This window comes from Cinclus cinclus, chromosome 24, assembly GCF_963662255.1.
Source record: "Cinclus cinclus chromosome 24, bCinCin1.1, whole genome shotgun sequence".
Taxonomy (NCBI): Eukaryota; Metazoa; Chordata; class Aves; order Passeriformes; family Cinclidae; genus Cinclus; species Cinclus cinclus.
The window spans coordinates 2,115,902-2,137,027 of record NC_085069.1 but is presented as its reverse complement, the minus strand read 5'-3'; the positions used below and the strand labels follow the sequence as shown (position 1 = coordinate 2,137,027).

The 21,126-nt window shown below is 46.8% G+C and overlaps 2 protein-coding genes across 2 annotated transcripts; one reads left to right on the top strand and one right to left on the bottom strand.

The window, feature by feature from the left end:
• The first annotated feature begins 5,070 nt into the window (after nt 1-5,070).
• On the top strand, nt 5,071-5,812 carry LOC134053035 (feather keratin Cos1-2-like). The gene is given in 2 exon segments (XM_062507827.1): nt 5,071-5,169; nt 5,483-5,812. Coding segments are annotated over 2 exon segments (429 nt in total).
• Nucleotides 5,813-20,368: 14,556 nt separating this feature from the next.
• On the bottom strand, nt 20,369-20,710 carry LOC134053426 (feather keratin Cos1-1/Cos1-3/Cos2-1-like). Its single transcript, XM_062508450.1, has one exon. The coding sequence runs from the start codon at nt 20,708-20,710 to the stop codon at nt 20,369-20,371; it is 342 nt and encodes a 113-aa protein (XP_062364434.1).
• Between the last annotated feature and the right edge of the window lie 416 nt (nt 20,711-21,126).

Sequence of the window (21,126 nt, the reverse complement as noted above, 5' to 3'; positions counted from 1 at the left end):
CTTTTCCCATATCTTTGCCTGAAAGCCCTGTAATTTCAAAGTTATAATAGTTTGGAGAGAGGGCGTCATTTTTCCTTTTCAGGAAGGTTCTAGACTTCCTCCTCAAACACCTGTCTTTTAAACCAGGACACTTTCCTCAGCACATGTTCTTCAGCCCTTTCGTCATCTTTGACACACACGACGGGGTGGGAGCAGATTCTGGATCAGGATCACTGGAGGCCACATCAAGGGACTTGGATTAAGCAATGCCTTTGCTGGTGCAAAAGGGCCAGTCATCAGGAGAAACACAGGGGTAAAAATGACCCCAAAACCAATGTACACATGACCAGGGCTCGCAGGAAGCAGATTTTCTTTTTCATGACAATGGTGTAACAGAGCAGTGTGCAGATAATGGGATCTCAGTCAAAGGACATCACTGAGAGGATCATGAACCCAGCATCATTTCTCATGGCCCAGTCTCAAGAGTTGCAGGCAGTGGGGAGTCTGCTTGTTCCCAAAACACCACCCTCTTCAGGTATGAGAGCACAATATAGAAACACTGCTTCATGTGGAGGAGCCCTGGGTGGCCCCTGAATCCCTTGGGAGAAGCACTAGAGAGCTTTAACGATTCATGTAATTAGTGCTCAGGTATTTGAAGCCAACCCCAAGCATGAAAGAATTGTCAAATGCCTTTCAAGGAGAACATTTCACCATTCATATCACTGTGGTGGTGTTGCTGTTGGGGCAGATGCGACATATGAAATTATGTACTGCATCTCAGAAGGGTAATACCTCTTTATTACAACAGCTAGCTGTCTTTCATACCATCTACAAAGTTTGCACTTTATCCATTGGTTACAATAACGTTTATTGGTGTAAAACCATCTCCACCTCTGTTTTTCACAAAACTTTTCTAAAAATACTTATCCGAGGTTTCTTCTTGCTTATCTTCTTCTCCTTCTCTTCTCGGTCTCCATACCAATGGCTTTGGTAAAATTCCTTTCAGAAGTAAACCTTATCCATTAAATCTCCCTGGCTCACAGACCAGACGTAAGCCCCCTTCCATATTGTGGAAAACAGGTTTTACCTACACTTGATCAAAATTACCTCCCTTTCCTAACAGGGATTCCCATCAGGCTCACTGCAAAAGAAATTTGGAAAGACAGAAATGGAAGGTTGAGTGCCACCAGAAATGTTCAGTTCAAGAAACATCAGAAGTGCAATAGGGAGTGCCTGGTCATTGTCTGGGAAAGAGAAGAGGAAAGCTTTTAGAATAAAAATTATTCAACAAAAAATGGAAGAATGCAACACTCCCTTTCTGTCCCTCCTTCCTTCCCCCATTTTCCCTACTCCAATGTGAGTCAATCTGTCACGAGTGGAGTGGGAGCCTCAGACAGAATTTATTAAAGAAGCCTGGCCACTGAGTCACAAGGTACCAAGAAGACCCCCTTGCTCTATAAACCCCTTCCCAGAGAGAGGAGTCCAGGGCTGGCTGGATCTTATCTTAGCCTCTGACTGTCCTGTTTGAGTTATCTGACCTGTTAACAAACAACAGATAAATTGTTAGGGGGGTGAGATGCCCTGCTACACCATCCCACAGCCTGAAGTCTTTCAAGATCTGCTCCCATGAGAGTCCTGTCCACAGGCTGTGCTCCTTATGGATAAGGCTGCTCCAGGGGCCACACTCCTGCTGCAGATTTCCATCTGCTCTGGGGAGGGGTCCTCCATGGGCTCCTCCACCATCCCTCCCACAGGCTGCAGGGAATCTCCTTCCCATCACCAGAGGTACCTCCTGCAACTTATTCTCTGATCCTTGTGTTTGCAGGATTTTTAATGCAACCCACTGGTTCTGTTTTTCTTCATCCCACACTTCCTGTGCAGTGTTTTGCCTTTTCTTAAATATGTTTCCATGAAGGCTTGACCAGTGTCACTGAGAAGCTCAGGCTTGGCCAGCACTGAGTCCATTCTTCTGCTATCTGGATCAGGCTTTGTAAAACATGGGAACAGCACTTGGGATCTTCTTGTAACCTCCTCACTGTTACAAAAACCTTGTCATGTAACAGGCAGTACAAAGGAGTGTAAAGCAAATTCAGGTGAAGAACAAAGTTCGGAAGGAAAGAACCAATTCAGGTGGGTTTAATACAATATAAAACAAATTTAATTTAATTCATTTCAAATTCAACAGGAAAACAACGTTTCAGCTTCAATAAAGGGCAAATGCAACTTTGAATATTTTCAAAATAAGATATTATGATTCAGAAATAAATGCTCCAAAAAATAAAACCGTCTACAGTCCTTGGTAGATCTACTTCTACTTGTCTTTGGCAAGTTGAACAGATGGAGCTAGTTAAGGTGATTTCCATAAGGTTATTATCTGGAGATCTGAAGTGTGGTATTTCACATTCTCCCTGGGCCTCTTTGAACCCCAAGCACACTTCCCCAAAGGATTCTTCCTGGCAGGTCCCTAAAATGACAAAAAACTGAATTTATGGAGTTCAAGGCTGCAATTTTGCCCTCTATTCTGCACAACCACCACACACCACAGACAAGAGAGCTGCCTCAGCTTTCTCCAAAATCCCAGCAAGGTCCCAGGTCTGTAAGTATGCACAAACTTAACGATGTCTTGCTCATGTTCTGCCTCAGGCTTCTGTCTCACACGTGTGTGGAGTCAAGTTGGAAAGACAAGTCAGTGAGTCTGAGAGTAAAGGTCAGGATGAGGCCTCATGACGGCATTCAAGGTTCAACAGTACCCAGTGATTGCCAGGAGTGTTCATAGAGGTAAGGAAAGTGCCAAGTCAAGTTGGGAACTCACACATATGTCAGAGTCCAAACTGAGCTTGGTGAGGTCCATGGGCAGATAACGGCACAGATGTGTCACAGCAGGAGCTGTGGCTCTTTTCATGGCCAAGTACTAGAATTTCAGCTTGAGAGCTCCTCCAGTGGAAACAGAAGTTGGACCTGGCTGAAGCTTCCTGGCAGCACCATCTGCTAAAGGTCCCAGCAAGGCCACTAAAGGGAAGGGAGCAGCAATCAGCTATGCTATGTGGGTTGATCCAACTGTCCTACATCTCACAGCAGAGCAACACCTGGATATGGGTTCCTTCTGTCCAAGACTCATTTGCTGGGAGGTCTCAGCCCTGCTCAGTCAGCACCCGGCTATAGAAATACATCTGGCATTGGCCCAGACAGGAGGAGCCTGTGTCCCTCCCCAGTCAGCAGCAACGTTACACCAGAAGGGGATCCACAGAATGATAACAACCTGCACAAGTGGGCGGGCTTCCTTGGTCTTTCTCCCTTTCCATAAAACAAAAACTGGAGTGCAGGAGGCAGAAGCTGACTTCAGTGCTAGTTCTCTGCCACCTTGAAGCCATGACCATTCAGCTGTAGATTCCATACCAAGTGCCACTTCTGATGTCAAAGGCAACATGTTTCTCTCTGAGATCATGAACACTCCAGGGAAGAGTCCTGCTGCTCTGACCTGCACACGTGTCTGGTTTACAATACAACATACATATTCTATTACCATCTGAGAAGGGTGATCATCCTTATCTCTGTGGGAAATGTCTTCTGTTAATGGGCCATTGAGTCCTACTGTATAACTGATAAGATTACATCATCCCATTGGGAGATGCTCCAGCCAGGAGGACGAGCCAAACCTTTCCTACCTAGATAAAAACTGAGGTTTAGAACACCAAAGGCAACCTTTTTCCACTGGATTTCAGAGGAAGAACCAGGCTTTTTCCACAACATCGCTGGAGCCTTTGGAGGAAAACGGCACCAACACCCTGACTGACAGGGTATCAGGTTGTATTCTGACTCTGTCAGTGGTTTTATTTTTTATTATTGCATGTATTTTGTTTTTCCTTTTTCTCTTCCCTATTTAAAATTGTATTACTGACTTGAAGTCTCACTGGTTTTGCTTTTCAAACCAGTACTACACGCCCTCAGGAGGGTCGCCTGTAGAGGAGGGAAATCCCTCTGCAGACATCCTTGTGAGGGCCCCCTGGAACTTCCTTTGAGATAAGAAAAACTACTTGCTTAGAATGACTCATGATAGAAAAAATGTAAGCTCTTCTTCTTATCTTTTTAGAATATTATTGGTTAGGTTTGGTTCTTTATAATTGGTTGTCCCAAACAAAGAAAGATGATATAGTTGGCCAAAATGTGTTAACCCTGTTTTCCATTGGTTTACTTGTGATCCCCCCAAACCCTATAAAATTCCATGTGTGATCCCCCATCTTTGGATTTGTAGCCTGACCCCTTCATGGACGATAATAAAGTCTGTGGAAAAAGTCTGAGCTGTCTCCCAGTATTTTTATGCCGGCTGGAAACTATAGGTTTCTGTGAGAAACCAGGAAGCTAAGTGCTGGAAAGGCCAGCACTCACAAACCTTGTAACTGTCCCCTGCCCAACAACAACAGGGCAGGGGACACAAGAAGAAGTTAGTCACCCAAGCACAGAATGATGCATGTGTGCTCAAACACACCTGCATGGAATAATGCAAAGATCTGTATGCTCACACAGGGTCAGCAAACAGTCAAGAACAGACTGAAAAGATGTACAGTTCTGGAAATTCTACTGAAGAGATACTGGGGACAAATGTAGCAGAAAATTACTCAGGTAATCTGGAGAAGGATCAGGCCCCAGATAAATCCTGGTATTCCCACAGGACCCACGGAGAGTGCACAGGAAGACAATGAGCCAAATGAGGCCAACACAATTTTCCTCTCAGCACTGTTAGAGTAGGAACAGCATCCAACCCTCCCAGCAGATGCAGAGCTAGGTGCAACAGTGAGTGCCCATCATGGAGAGATGTTAAAAGAAAGATAAAATGATGTGTCATGTCCCTCACATGGCAGCCCTTGGGCATGTGGGCAAGAAGCATGAGAGCAATGCAATCATTCACATGACCTAAGCATTCTTTCTGTCGCAGAATTCCTTGAGTTTCTCATCCTGGCCCTTATAAAAGCTTTCATAGAGGAAAGCATGTGGAATTATACAGGAAACAAAAAGGCAGCACTACAGGAAACCATTAGCAGGGATGGTGTACATTTGACATGAGCTGGACACAAAATTATGACTTCCACTAAGATGCCTCAGGACCTGGGGCAGTGCAGGACTGCTATAAAAGGCACACCAAGTCCCTACACTCTCATCCACTTCTCTCACCTCCATCTCCTCAGGAATCAGGTGAGTGGGAAGCCTCTTCTCCACCTTCTCCTCCTGCAGCTTGCTCAAGACCAGCTCTTTCCTGGCTGTAGGTCTCAGCTGACAGGGGCTGTCAGGGCTGTCCCAGGGCTGGGAGCTGCTTGTGCTGGGACAGGGCAGGGGAGAGAAGGTCTTGTGCAGACACAGAGAGACTGGGACATGGCGGGGGTGGCTCCTGGGCTTTGAGCTGGGCAGGGCAATGTGGGCCAGCAGCTGCCTTGGCTGCAGGCTGTTTGGGTGCAGTGCTGCTCCTCATGTGTCCCCACTTTCTGCTTCTCCCTGCGCTCTGTGCCAGGTGCACCTGTGACCGTGAGCCATGTCCTGCTGCCAGCCCTGCAACCCTTGCTGCCAGCCCTGCGGCCCCTGCCCGCTGGCCAACAGCTGCAATGAGTGCTGTGTCAGGCAGTGCCAGAGCTCCCACGTGGCCATTGAGCCGCCTGCTGTGCTGGTGACCCTGCCTGGCCCCATCCTCAGCTCCTTCCCACAGAACACCGTGGTGGGATCCTCCACCTCTGCTGCTGTTGGCAACATCCTCAGCTGTGGGGGAGTGCCCATCAGCTCTGGGGGCTTTGACCTCTCCTGCATCACCAACTGCTATGGTGGCAATAGGTGCCTTCCTTGCTAAATCTGTGACAATATCCTTGATGAAGAACCTCCATGACCTGAGAACATGCTGCTAAACAAGAAATAGAGCTTTAGACCTTTGTATTTAAAATATCTCTTCATCTCTGTGTTCTTCTGTAAAGGGTGGCAGGAAGCATCCATCCTGCAATACCCATTTTCTGCTTTTCCAATTCTCACCTTCATCTCTCCTTTCTTTGCTGTCCACATCTCAATAGGCCAGTCTAGTTGAGCTGTTGGCCTCCCTCCCTCCCTCTTCAGGCCAGGCAGATGGACACCCCCACTGCATCTTTACAGCTGCTCCTGGTGCTCTCTCTGAGACACCTCCTTTTCTTTTTTAGACTCATTGAATTCGTTTTACATCCAAGACTTGACTTTAGAATCCTCCTTCATTCTATGACAACTCTTCAGTAAACTCAGGGAGAAAGGTTGTTTTTGGAGAGGATTAGGCTGGGCACAAAAGGGATACTTCCTCATTCCCAGAGGAAGGAGAGCATAGGACTCACTTCACTGGGTTGTCTTTATTTCCCTGTCCCTTGGAGGTGAAGGAGATGCTCCTGACTACTCCAAACCAATGACCACCAGTCCATGCAGCCTTGCTGCATCTCTTCCCAGGTCAGGCTGGAGCACTGCTCCCTGGAGATGCTCTGCGAAAGGGGAGTGGCCCAACCACTGCTGCCTGTGAGTGAGTAGCCCACAGCTGCAGGATGGCAGTAGATGAGGTCAGCAGCCCCTTTGGCTCTTGGGGAACAGATCTCTTGTGAGCTTTTCCTGCAGTAGGCAGTTTAAATAGAGGACAACACCAAAGGGTGGCAGGAGCAGGGACACAAAAATATCTGGGAGCAGTCCACAACCTCACCTATTGCTTTCCCACTTCTCCATAACCTGGTCTAGGATCCATGGCCAGTGCACACAGGCACAGGTAGATGTACCCCATATGGTCCTTCAGCACCTGGCAGGGCCCAATGACCCAAACATCCCCATGGGGACTGCAGCTCCCAAAGACCTATGGCTGCTCTGTGGTACTTTGTCTCCTCAAAGTGTGGGGCAGCTTTTTTTGGTCCTCTTAAGTCTACACCACTGCCAAATGCCAGCTCTGCTCTGGAACACCTCCTTGCAAGAGCAGTTATTCCTCCATCCCTACTGGGTGTTGTAGTGACAAAGAAATTGCCTGAGCAGTCAGAGATTGGATTTGGAAAGTTAAAACCCTGATAGAATTAAAATTGGCCTAGGACATCAAGGGCAATAGGAGAAGTTTCCAGTGGTAATCTGCTCATTAAAGGAAGACAGGAAAAATATGGGCCCTGACCAGAAGGAAACAGGAGACCTGTCTACCCAGATAATGTAGAAAGCTGAGGTAGTCAATTACTCCTTTTTCTGCCTTGATCTTCACTGACAGGTGCATCAGCTACATCACCTGATTTGCAGAAGGCAAAAGTAGGGGCTGGCACAGGTTGCCCAGAGAAGCTCTGACTGCCTCATCCCTGGAAGTGTCCATGGCCAGGTTGAACAGGGTTTGGCTGATGTCCAGGTGCATGGCTGGGAATGGACCTTCCTTCCCCGGCTACTTCCACTAGGAGATAAAACCACAATCATGTCTCCCAAGGAGAGATCTCTGTGCTTCAGAGGAGGCTGGTGTGATCCATGTGGCACTCCTCAAGAGCTCCTTGAACCTGGAATTTGCTCTTTTCCCAAACCCCTGGATCTGGACACAGGATGCTGCTAAGGGTGTTTGCCTCCACTGCAGAGGTTGGGGAGGAGATACTCAACCTCATCACCACCCCAATAAGCCACTACTGGACAAACTGAGCTCAAGACCTACATGCAAACAGTGCTGTAGGGGGAACCACTTCACAGGTAACATACACACAACTATATAATATTAATCATTCAGGCTGGAAATGATCCTTAAGATAAAGTCCATGCTTGGGGTATGCTGCCACTTTCATTGCTATGGATATATATTGGGATTATATTGAAATAATAGGGTCCTGCAGCTGTTAGTGGGACTGTGTTTTCATTGAGATGCTGACAGTCAATTGTCAATCACAATCTCCTGTCCAGCTCTTGAACTGACCAAAATGGTAAATTATATGAGGAGTGGGTTTTGGAGATAACTCAATATTTTTCCCAAATCATCTACAACTTCAGAAGCTCTTTTTCACACGGAAGAAGTTGTGTTTTGTGGTACATTAGCAATCTTTGAGGGAGTTCAGTTTTTTCAGGAGTACATACATTGTAACCTCCAAGTTTTAGGTTTTTGATCAGGGTTAGTGTCAATACATGAACCAAAGGACCACACACTGCCATTGGGCAGGTGCCAGGTTCAAGTTTTCAAAACATCAAAACCCCAAATGTTTTCATTGTGGTCTTCAAGTTCAGCTTCTCACCCAGGAGCCATAAATTAACTCCTGTGGTTTGGCACTTCACTCTTGCTCTGCTTACTTCAGTGGTTTTAACTCTTTGCCCTCCAGGCCAGACACACAGTTGTGTTAGTATTGAAATTTGTACTCCCATGTCTATTCCAAATGTCATTGTTAAAGAGGACTTACACAAATAAAAATGTATTACCATTATAATCTACCCACTGAAAAGCTTCCACTTGGCTGACTGACCCATCCAGGTGTTAATTGGGGCTTGATCTTGAACTTGGAGACAGAAAGTTATTATCCCCTCTTGGAGCTGGTCATGGTGTCCAAATGTTTGGAGTATTTTCTCTCTGATTGCTATCACTGTGACTTTGAACCATACTAACTAGACTCTGGATGACCCCAGCAGGCTGCTTCTGAATTGCAGCTCTTGGAATACCTAATGCTAATTATTGATTATATAACTCTCTCCACCTCTGAGTTCTGTTTGGACATTCAGTGGGTTCTCATTCCCAGGAACTACTAATTTGCCCAAGATTGCAGCCTGTATTTTTGGTTGGAACAAATAGATCACTCGGTCTCATCTCTTGCCCAGGGTCCATGGTATTGTGCATTAATGCTGCCCAGGCAGTGAGATTTCTGTACATTAAGTCTTCTTCCTGATCCTCAGCAACCTCCCTTATGGTCAACAGGGGGTTAAAATCTGTGTCTCTCTTAATGTTATCTCTTTTTGAGAAGAGGTAAGGTTTGAATATGTCATGTCATAGCATGTCACAGTTTAGAGCTGTCTAAAGAAGAACATTCAGAGCTGTGCTTGAGCATGGCCTGGCTGCAGCCAGCTTTTGTAATGCCTCTGGAGAATACATCAAGGATCTAATGGGTATTCACAGACACTCTCCTCTTTCCAACACATCCATTCCTCCGGCCCACGTGCCACCCCACATTATGGAGTGGGGATGATCTGGTTGTTGATCCTGGAATCAGAATTTAAAAAGACACCAGGACCCCCAAACCCCCTGGTCTCAACACCATTTAGTAAGATCCTATCTCCTCCAGTTAGACATGAAGCCTTGCAGTGGCTACCTAAAACAGAAGCTAGACAAAATTAAGAGAATTAAAGCAGGTATTTATTAAAGGCCTTCAGATACACCTTGGGCAGTCAAAAGCCTCTCAGAGGCCATACCCAAGATGGATGAAGGTCATGAGTTTTTCATACTGTTATAGGTTTGGTCCATTTACTTATCAGGGGTTAATATTCCAATTACAATTTCAGGTAATGAAGTCATCTATCCCCAGTTTTCCCCCACACACTTTTGTTTATATTTTGGGGGGTCTGAGACAGTGAGGTGTCCTTGAGTCCCAGGCCTAGAGAAGAATTGGTTTGTTTGACCAAAATGTAAAGACAGTAATTAATACTCTGTATGGAGTTTAGAGTTATACACTAAAGAATTGTAGGATTACAAATATATGAAAAACATAAAAGTTAAAATCCTAAGGCATCAGACATTCCTGCCACAAACATTCCATTTCAGTCTGTGAGGACACACCAGGGAAAAGAGGTCTGTGAAGAAGCCAGAGGTCACAGCAGACTTGATGGAATTGTTGGGCCACCACGTGGCAGCCCCAAAATCAGCCCCCAGTTTCATCACTCATCTCTGCCCTTGGCTCTGCACAGCCAAGGAGGGACACTGGCACACTACAGCCCCTTCACCCCACAAGCTGGTGCTGCCCTTGGGGCTGGTATTGTCAGCCTAGTGGTCCAGGTAAGGCTGGCAGCAGCCCCAGGGATAGAGGCTGTGAGTGTGGAGCAAGCAGGAGCTGCAGCTCAAACCTGAGACCTGGAGGGACCAGCAGGAGCAGAACTTCTTGGGGTAATTCTGGCTGCAGGGGAGTGTGAGCAGGGATTCCTCCTGGTCTCTATCACCAAGGGACTATCACCAGTCTTCCACAGTCATAGACACTGCCTTTTCTGTTCCTTGAGTCTATACCAAATGTCACCAGGAATGGATATGCAAATGTTTCTGCAGGAGACAACACAATGCTAAAATAATGAAATTATGGGATCATAGAATGGTTCAGGTTTGGAAGGGATGCTTACTGGAGTTGCTGTTTGGGTCCCTGTCTCAGTCATGGTATCCTCACATGTGGTTTAAGTCTCTGTCTCAACCACTGTGTTCTCAGATGCAGTTTGGATCTCTGGCTCAGTCGTGGCAATCCCAGAGGTGGTTTTATCCCTGCCTTAACCACAATCCTCATGAGTCATGACTCGACCAACACAGGTCAAGCCCCAACACAGTGCCAAAAGCTGATGGTTTTCACTGGGGTAGGCAAGGCACTCTTTTGTCATCTTCGACACCAATTTACCAGGAGTTTTAGCTTGCTGAAGTGTAAAATCCCAGGATATGGGAGGTGATAACTACTCTAGGCACTTGCCCAAACCCTTTCACACACCCTGTCACTCAGGTACCAGCCACCTCAGGGCATATTTCACTATTGTTTCACCCAAAAGTTGTCTCCTCTCACACCAGGATGACACTGGATTCCACAAACCTGACAACAAGCCCACAGTGTTAATTAGCACAGCTGCTAATTAAGCAGCTCAGGTGAGGATAACCAAGGACTTGGGGAGCCTGCAAAACAGAAGAATTTGTTTCATTCAAGGGTGGGAAGAGGGATGTGTATCCCCTCTTCCTCTCCACTCCACTGCTCCCAGCACAGCAAGGGCATTGCAAAGCACCCAGTGTTTGATCATGTCAAAGTGTGGACAAGCTCATTTTAGATGTCAGAGCACCTATCACAGCTAAGGCTTAAATCTTGACAATCTAAATTAACATCTGAGCTGTGCAGCAGGCAACTGATCTGCAGCCCTTACTCAGTGGGGAGAGTTATTTCAGGGTTCTCTGCAGGTGTCTCTGGTGGTGATCTGGTGTAGGAGGTGATGAAGCAACCATGGGAAGTGCCACTCTCTTTCCATGAATGAAGGAAAAGACTGAAATGAATGCCTTTGATATACTACACATAGCTTTACCATCCCACTGGGGACATCTGAAAGGAATCAGTCTCATAAACCTCCTTTTCTTGTCATAAATGAACAGAAACTGTGCTCCAAGGTAGAACTTCTCTGAGCTAATTGAGACTTTTCTGATATTTATTTGGAGATATAATTCTATATAGAATAGAATTTATCTCCTTGCACTCCAGAGCAGGTGTCTTCACCTGAGCTATTTGTCACAGAACATCAATGGGGTGAAATAGCCAATTTCAAATCTAAATTTATCTCCTCCAAAAGTTACTGTACCAGTCAGGCAAGCCACATTTTACAAGGATCAAATTTTCTCCCAGTGGTATTTAAGGAAGTTTAAGGACTAAAAATAACCTAGGCAAAAAAAAATAATAATTGAGTAGACGTCCATGTTTTATTGAGAATACTTCCACCCAAAAAGACGCTGTCTACACTGACTAGAGACAAAACAGGAAAATGTTGGACCTGAGAAAACCACTTTCTGCAACTCCTGTGTCAACTCTTAAGGCTCAGTGGGGTTAGAAGGAGGCTGATTTACTTGTGCTTTGTGTGACAGATGCAGCTGATTAGAGCAACCAGTCCAACTTCTCTTCTGCTCACAAAAACCCTCTCCCTGCCACCTCTCTCACTAGAATACTTTGGTCATAGGCATGAGGTTCAGCAACCAGACAGAGCTGCTGACCCAAGTTCTGATGGCAAGTGGTGGGTTCACATCTAATCATTTGCTGGAGTAAGTCATTCTCACAAGGAAATGGATGTGGATCACACAACTGGTTCCCACCATTCAGCTAGAGCAGTGAACCAATGAACAGTGAACATTCTGTTCACATTGGCTTAACCAAAACCTTCTGCCCTCTCTCTCAAATAATCCTCTCTCAAATAATCTTTATAGCCAAAGATAGAGAAGTGGAGTTTAAGGTGGGTGAAAATTCCACTAGACATCTGGGCTCAGAGGATTCTCACTGGAGCTAAATACAGAATCTCCCACACAGGTATCTTGATTGACTAAATTTGCCTCATCAGTATGTCCTGATTCTACCAGAAACAAAGGGCAAAGGTTCAGACAAAAGAATACACAAAGAAATGCCATTGTCTTGAGAGCTGATTAAAATCCTCCTGTTTACCATCTCCTGTGCCAGTAAAAACAAACAAGCCAACAAAACTGGAAAAGTTCCCTAATTAACCACATGGGAAAGATTTGTCTTCCAGTTCTTAATGAGCAGTGAGAAACATTCCACACTTCATTAGGGGCAGGGCCATGTGATGCCTTTAGGGGGATCACACACGGTTTAAAACTATTGCAGGCAACACAGGCACCAGGAGCTGAGTCTGATGCTACTGTACAAAAACTGTTCCTCTGGGAACTCTAGATGGAACCGTCTGTGCCAAGGGGATCCATTTCTGTATAATATCTCCTCAGGAGTGCAGTGAACAGCAGAGATTCAATACCAGTATAACACCCAAGGGAAGGAAGAATAAAGAGTAGGTAAAGGATGCTGTTGATTTCTTATGAGATTTAAGGATTGTGTGCATGATTTTGTCAAGTATTTCTATCCTTGCTCAGTATCCCTCATTCATCACTGAAATTTCTCTGGCAGTCACAACCAAATCCCCACCTGCAACACAAAGCCTTCAATCATGTGGTCACCCACAGGATGAGTTCTTCTCTACTCAGTCTTTTCCAACTTGGGCCCTCACACCCTTACTTCATCCCAGAGCTCTGTAGTCACCCTAGAAACACTTTGGACATAATCCCTGGAGTCCACATCAAAGAGCAGCAAATGGTATTGCTCCAAAGGCAGGGCAAGGTCAGCAGCCTTCTTCTGCAACAAGAAACTTCTTGAGACATCAGGTCAGGTTAGGAGACTGGTGCTTAAGAGTCCTAAGAGAGGGAGTCTCCTGAAGATGTCACAGGTATTTTCTCCTTCAAGGAGGAAAAATTATTTGAGCACAGGTCCCTCTGGCAAATTCCCCAAAGTGTCTCTTTGTCCTCACCAGTTTGCAGATGACAGCACCTATTCTAAAGTTAAAGTCCACAGGGGAGCAGCAGCCTTTTTTCTACTGCCAAAACTCACCAGCTTCCAGCCTTCCTGCCCCTGTCAATCTCCCCCTGACCTGGCTGGCCATGGCCCCATTTCCCCTGCCTTCCTTGCCCTGTGCAGCTGAAGCTCTTGACTCCGTGTGGCAGGCACCCACCACACAGCACTGGAAGCAGATCCACTCAGGGTTTCCATGCACAAGCTGGGCAGGATTTCTTAGCATTTCTCCCTGGACATAAAGCTAATGCGCTTTTAAGTTTTTTAACAATGGAGGATGCAAGAGGCAACCCAGCCTGCAGGGCCAAGCTGTGCTGAGGAAGAGCAGCTTTGGGGATGGCCATCACATCCTGCTGTGATGAGTGCCAGAAATGTACAGACTCATTTGTGCTCATCTGCACAGCATTGCATGCAAGTTTGTCCATGTCATATATTCAAAGGAATTTATCATCCACCTATGTCCATCCATCAAAAATGCCTTTAAGTGACAACTGTGGCTTCAGCAGGCACAACCCTGGCTGGGCTGGAGCACACCAAGGCACTTCAATGCCCAAAACACAGATCAGTTGAGGATCCCCAGTCATGGCCTAAAGAGTGGAGGAAGCCAAGCAGCCTGGGAAATCACTTCCAAGGTTGGTGTATGAAGGAGAACTACTGAAGCTCAGCAATGTGGTTTCAGCTGCCTGGAAGAGAAAGACCAGTAGCAATCAGAAGGTGCTGGGATGGAGAGAGGGAAAAGGATATGGCGTATCCTCACAAATGGGATCCATTTGGAGTCCACATAAGGATTGCAGGGCTGAGAGGACCTTGGCCTTTTGTCAGTGGGGTTAAAAACCCCACCCCAGGACTGCCCCAGGCTACTGGTCCTGATCTGTAGAGGACTTCTCTAGCAATTGGTATGAGTGTTCTGCCCACAATTATGTGCTCCTGTCCCAGAAATTTTAGGAAATCTCATTCTAATCTCAAAACAAACATCCATGAGGGAAATATCATAGTGTAATTTAGCTTTCAAGGAAGTGAAAGGCACCAGGACCCTGAAACACAACCTGTATCATTTGGGATGTCTTACATTTCAGAAGAGCTTGTAAAAATTTTTTCAGTCTGCTTGAGCAACCTCTGAGCCTGGGGCAGTGCAGGACCAGTATAAAAGCCAGTGCAGGTCCTTGGTCTCTCATCCACTTCACTCTCCTTTTTCTCCTTAAGAACTAGGTGAGTCTGCACTCCCTTTTGCTTCTGCTACTCCTAGAGGATGAAGCCATCACTCAGTGGACAGGTATTGTGGTTTAACCTCTGCCAGCAAAAGAGCATGATAGACCTGCTCACTCACAGTGCCCCAGCAGGATGGGAGAGAAATTCAGAACAGTAAAGGTGAGGAAATCCACGAGTTGAGATAAAAACAGTTTAACAAGTTCAACAAAACTCAGCACACAAGAAAAGCAAACCAAGGAATTCATTAAGTGTTTCCTAAGGCAGGTGGATGTTTAACCAACCCCAGGAAAGTAGGGCTCCAACATGTGGAATGCTGACTTGGGAAGACAAACACCTTACCTCCAAACATGCCCCTCATCCTTCTTCTTCCACATATTTATATTCAGAGCATGACACCATATTGTCTGGAATATCTCTTTGGTCAGTTGGGGGCAACCACCCCAAGTCCTTGTGCATCCCCAGCAGGTGTGATGGCGTGAGGAGTAGAGAAAACCTTGACCAGTCAACAATAACTAAGACATCGCTGTATTTTCAAAGCTGCTTCCACCACAAATCAAAGCATGATGAAGATGGTACGGAATAATGGGTGGGGAATATACTGGTTTTGGCTTGGTTAGAGTTAAATTTCTTTAGGGTGGCTGATATGGGGCTGAGTTTTGGAATTGTTGTGAAAACTCTGCTGATAATACACCTGAGATCCTGTAGTACAGGAAGCTGAACTTCATGTGGTGTTTAACAATGTGGTGAATGGGCTCCTCTCCTTGGAACCAGCTGCTGCCTGATACAACAACAACCTGTCCTCTCCTCTACTGCTACCAGATCATAGTGTAAAACTGAGAGCTCTGATAGGTGTGAGTGGTCTGGAAGTGGTCTGATTCTGTCCTACCATGACTTGGCCCTTTTTCTGGGTTATGGTGTCTGGAAAAATGCGAGAAACAGTATAAGTGCTCCAGAAAGGCTCCAGGAAACAATCCAAGATGTCTGATGCAAGTTCGTATGGAATAATTTTCCCCATTCCTTGCTTATCAGCAAGAATTCAGGAGCTGGGGACAGCAAAATGGTGAGGACAAGAGATCTCAGCTCAGTGTGATGCCACAGTGCAGTAATGATCTTCACCTCCCATAAGGTTGTCCTAGAGGACAACTGTATGTAACCCCACTCCCAGATTTCTGCTCTCTTGTTCCACAAAATTCTCAGGAAACTGTCTGTTGTGTCACCCTGGTTCTGGGATCTATGGAGTAGGTAAGAAAGTTGCATCCTTCCTCCAATTTCTTGTTATCTGGGGTCCAAATAACCACAAACCAAAGCCAGAATGAAGAACAGAGGGATCTTTGGCAGTTTTTTGACTCACAATAATAAATCAGTAGCCACAGTTGTGTGTACCAGACAGAAAAGAGAGTAGGACTGCCTGTTAGTGTTAATGGGCAAAGCTGCATCTTTGAAATACAGAGTCTATATTTAGAGGGCAGAGAATTCAAATAGCAGCAGAGAACTTCATCAGAGACACAAGTGAGAAACCACGGCCTGAATGAATTAGAAGATGAGGCAGAGATGAATGGAGGCAGAGAGGGAGCAAGGAATGGAAGAATGGGAAAAGAAAAGCAGTAGTTAGTGTGCAACAACTGAGGCCCCACGGCCATGTCCTGGACAGTGCTTGCTGCTGCTCTTACAGCTCTGCCAGCAGGCCCCAGAAACAACCAGACTGAGTCAGGCCACAGGGATTCCGTTCTATTCAGGGATACCTGAGATAGGAATCAGGTGCCACCCTGGCAGCAGAGCACTAGGGACAGGTGGGCACCTGTCAGGAGCTGGCAAACTCATACCTCAGAAGAGAATCTCTCTATCCCTTCAGCCTCAGGGCCAGTCTTGGATTATTGCATTCCCTGATACATCTTTCTACCCTCACTGGAGCAAGGTGAGAGCACTTCTTCTAAAGGAGCAGTCCCAAAGGTGAGCTGTGTCCTCACACACAGGAATCCTTGGCTGTCTGGTCAAGGACTGCAGGGCTGGAAGGAGCTTGGTTTTGTGTGTCCTGTCAGGTTGCCCCATGGGAGCATGCCAGGCCAATGACTCCAGCCTGCAAGGGAACTCTGCAGGAAACTGATGCAATTTATGGTAGCAAAGACACATTGCTGCAATGGAAATTCTCAGAATTCTCATCAGAGAAAATATACATTGGGGAATGAAGATAAAGACAGGAATCAAAAGTTATCAATGCAGGAATCTGAAACACAGACCATATAATTACCTGTAATGTTTTGCAACTCATTTCAGGAAATTATTGCTTCCACAAGGGAAAATCTCAAGGCCCTGGAGCAGTGCAGGACCAGACCAATTATTAAGTATCCCATTTATTTGTTGGAGGTTAGGATTTTTCTTTTTTCTTTTTTTTTATCTTTTTTTCTGAGGCAATTTTCTCCCATCTGTTACCTTAAAGAAAATAACAACCAGTACTTAAGAGTCAAAAGAAATAGCCAAGGTGAGGGGGGAAGGATGCAGCTGCACTCTCCTAGCTGAGGGACTTGGTCTTGAAAGGGCAGAGATACCGTGAGATTTTGGTGAGGCAGTGAGGGAGTGGGCTTGGCTCCTGTCTCTCTCATTCTCAGGATTGGAGGGGAACAGCCAAGTTGCTGCCCCTGAGGGAAGAATTCACCAGCATGGAGTTCAGCCTGGCACTGCTTCTTTACCGTGCGTGAGCCTCTGCTCATTTGAGCAGTCAGTGAATTGGGACCTCAGTAACACTCGATCTGACTGGAAAGGACCCTCACCCTCTACTCACGTCCTGCAGGGGAAAAACCCGAGATGCCAACCCCCTCCCCCTTCCCTGGGGTGCATCCCCCAACTGCACGCAGCAGCTGCTACAGAGAAGCCCAGCTGCTGCTGCCAGCCCACTGCTTTCTGCTGCTGCCTGGGGCTTTTCCACTACATTCTAACCCAACATCCCATGTCAGCCTGACCCCCACGGCTCCTGCTAAGGCTGTGGAGTTTCCTGATACATTTTTTTCACCACCCCAGGGTATGCCTGTCTCTGCCATTCCAGCTGCCACTCCTGCTACAGCTCATTTCACCACTGGGAGGGGCACAGGACCAGCTGCTCCCTGGGATCTGTAAAGGGAGCCCCTTCTCCATCCCTGGGGTCTGTAAAGGGAGCCCCTTCCCCATCCCTCAGGTCTGTAAAGGGAGCCCCTTCTCCATCCCCGGGGTCTGTAAAGGGATCCCCTTCTCCATCCCTGGGGTCTGTAAAGGGATCCCCTTCTCCATCCCTCAGGTCTGTAAAGCGAGCCCCTTCTCCATCCCCGGGGTCTGTAAAGGGAGCCCCTTCTCCATCCCTGGGGTCTGTAAAGGGAGCCCCTTCTCCATCCCTGGGGTCTGTAAAGGGAGCCCCTTCTCCATCCCTTCCACCCCCTGAGCCGCCATTAACAGCGGGAAAAGGCGGCCGAGCTCGCTCCACAGCGCCCCCTGCAGGCGCGGGGGAATCATCGCACCCGCCCTGCCCGGCCGGGAGCCAGCAGCGCCCCTGCTGGCTGTGCCCGGAACTGCACCCGAGGGGAAAGTGCCTGCAGCCGAGAGCAGGCTGGGACTGGGGTCTGCTTCTGATGGAGCTGCTGCTGTTGGTTGTTTGTTTGCCTTGTTATACACACACATACTGGTAAGGAACTGCCGTTCCTTTTCCCATATCTTTGCCTGAAAGCCTCTTAATTTCAAAATTATAATTATTTGGAAGGAAGGGTGTCATATTCTCCATTCCAAGGGATTTCCCACCTTTTTTGGAAGATATCTGTCCTTTAAACCAGGACCCTCTTCACTCCCCGTTGCTTCATTCTGCAACAGGTGAGAGGGGACCCTTGTTCTCTTCTGCCAGGACGTGCACTTGTGTGAATGAATCCTGTGCTCTGAGCTTGACGGAATGTTAATGGCTATGGCTGTTATTTGCAGAGTGCTTCGGACCAAAAAGCAAGGATTATATTTGCCATCCTACATAGCACCTAACTTACAGAAATGGGCCTTATATAAGAGCCCTGTTTACCATCCCACTGCTGGGCATGACTGTGTGCTCTGATAGAGGAGCTGGCCTGGTTTGATTTCTTTGGAATCCTTGCTTTTGCAGTTTAGCCAATTGGATCACAGTGCCTTTATAAACATAAAGGTATATCTTCAGTTGTTACAGTGGATCCTACCCCATAAATGAATTCATTTTTATACAAGCTGGCAGAGTTTAGGGTGAGGTGGGGAGTTTGGCTTTACTGCATCATACTCATCTGACAATGAATAAAGGATGGAGAGATCATATTGAATGAAGTCTGCCTCCCTCTCTACCCCATTAACAAGGCTGGAAAAATCCTCCTTATTCTTCAGCTCCCCACTGAGGCAGGCAGTTTGCAAATTTAATTCTCTTTCTCTTTGGAAGAAATCATTCAACTGGTTCCTCAAGTTTTCAGCCAATGTCTTTTTAGCATTCAATTCATTTTCAGATTTCTCTCCAGCTAAGTGTCCAACTTCTAATTTGCAAAGTTTTAGTTAAGTAAAACAAAGTCTAAGTGTCTTATTTCATTGCTTGGCAACATACTTCTCTCACCAAAATGGCAACATTTCCTTTTCTGTTGTCATGTCCCTGGTTTTCTTGATTATACTGTGGCTCTGCAAATATTCTGTTTTGTCTGTTTCTCAAAATTTTACATCCTGCCAACTACACCAAATTGTCACTGGTGGAGGGGGAACTTCACACAGAGTTTATTAGAAAAGTCCTGTTGAGTTGTGAGGTGCAGAGTGGACACCCTGGCTTTGGCTGCATCCAGTCTTAGCCCTAGACTGTCAGTGGTTTAAGTAACTTTGTCCAACAGAACTAATTGTAGAAAATTTTAGATACATACATATACATACATATATATATATATATATATGTAAAATTAATTATAATGACAAATTATTTGACTAAATATCTTAATCAGAATTATTTACTACACAGTAGAAAACTTAAAATTATTAGTACTATATAGAATATGATAGGATAATGCATTATATCAGAGGACTTACATTAAAGCTATCAAAAATTAAAAACTATTAAAATAGATATTGGTGCAAGTCAGCGTACCAGTGTTCATGGGCAGATCTCTTGACATAAAGGACTATTCTTGAAGAGACATGTCCACTCCGAGACAGGAAAGTTCACACACAAAACCAAGCAGGAAAATGTTAGAAAACCCTATTGTATAAAATTGGACTGGACTTCTATAGTATTGAGTGATTGACTCTAAGTTGTGTGTCTGTGGTTGCAGCAATGTAAGGATGTCCATTAGGGCTTGGTGAGCCAGATAAAGGGCTCCCCTCAGTCTACTACTGATATGCAGGCAAATAGGGCATTCTTCAAGCTGCTTGACCAAATCACAAAGCAGAGCACCCCGCTACAGTGTCTCACACTTCCATCCCTTCAGGAAGACACAGGGCTCTGATCTGTGCCTGCCACATTTCCCCAGAGCAACACCTTTCTCTCTGGCAGCTGGGGATGACAGTGTGGGGAGAGAGAAGGACCACACAGAGACACAGGCTGGGATGCAGCAAAACTTTAATGAGTTGGAAGAGGGAAAGGAGGTCCTCTGAGTGGGCACCGTAGTGCAGGGAGCACCAGGGGGATGTGGGAGAGAGTGTCACGTGGCCAGGGTGCAGTTCACATCTTGGATTGGGCTCAGCCAGTGATCACACAGCACAGGGGAGGGCATGAGAGTAGAGACAAGAAAGAAGAGCGGGAGAAAAAGGCAAGTTAGACAAGGACCATGGCTTCAGAAAGCCCAGGCACCACTCCTCCACTGCAGGTAGAGTCATGGATGTTCAGTGCCACTGAAGGCAATGGCCAGGATCTCCATGCTCAGTCAATTTCCATCTTCTGGGTTCCAGGGGGTCCTTCTGTGGAGCTGTCACCAGCAGCTTTAGCAGATCCTGTTGCAGTAGCGGTTGGTGATGCAGGAGATGTCAAAGCCCCCGGAGCTGATGGGCACTCCCCCACAGCTGAGGACGCTGCCGACAGCAGCGGAGGTGGAGGATCCCACCACGGTGTTCTGTGGGAAGGAGCTGAGGATGGGGCCAGGCAGGGTCACCAGCACAGGGGAGGGTTCAATGATGATGGTGGAGCTCTGGCACTGCCTGACACAGCACTCATTGCAGCTGTTGGCCAGCGGGCAGGGGCCGCAGGGCTGGTAGCAAGGGGTGCAGGGCTGGTAGCAGGGGCCGCAGGGCTGGTAGCAAGGGGTGCAAGGCTGGCAGCTGGACATGGCTCTGAGTCACAGGTGCACCTGGGAGAGAAGAAAGAGACAAGATGGGGATGGTTGAGGAGCCACCTCTCCACACACCACAAGGGAATCAAGGCATAGCCTGGCTTGGGAGATGCAGCCAGTGCAGGGAGGACCACACAACTCTTTGCCTGATCCCCACCACGGAGACTCACAAAAGCACTTTCTTTGTCAAGAGAACAAGAGGTCCCCCAGCCCAGACACAACCCCATGCCACACCAAACCCTCTGTCCCCTCCCCTCCCCAAACAGGCAGCCTCAGGACAGCCAGTATAGGACAGAGCTTCCAACTCACTTGCTTCCAAAGGACGAGAAGGACGGTGAAGTGGATGAGAGAGTGAAAAGCTGAGATGCCTTTTATACTGGTCCTGCACTGCCCCAGGTCCAGAGGAAGTCTCT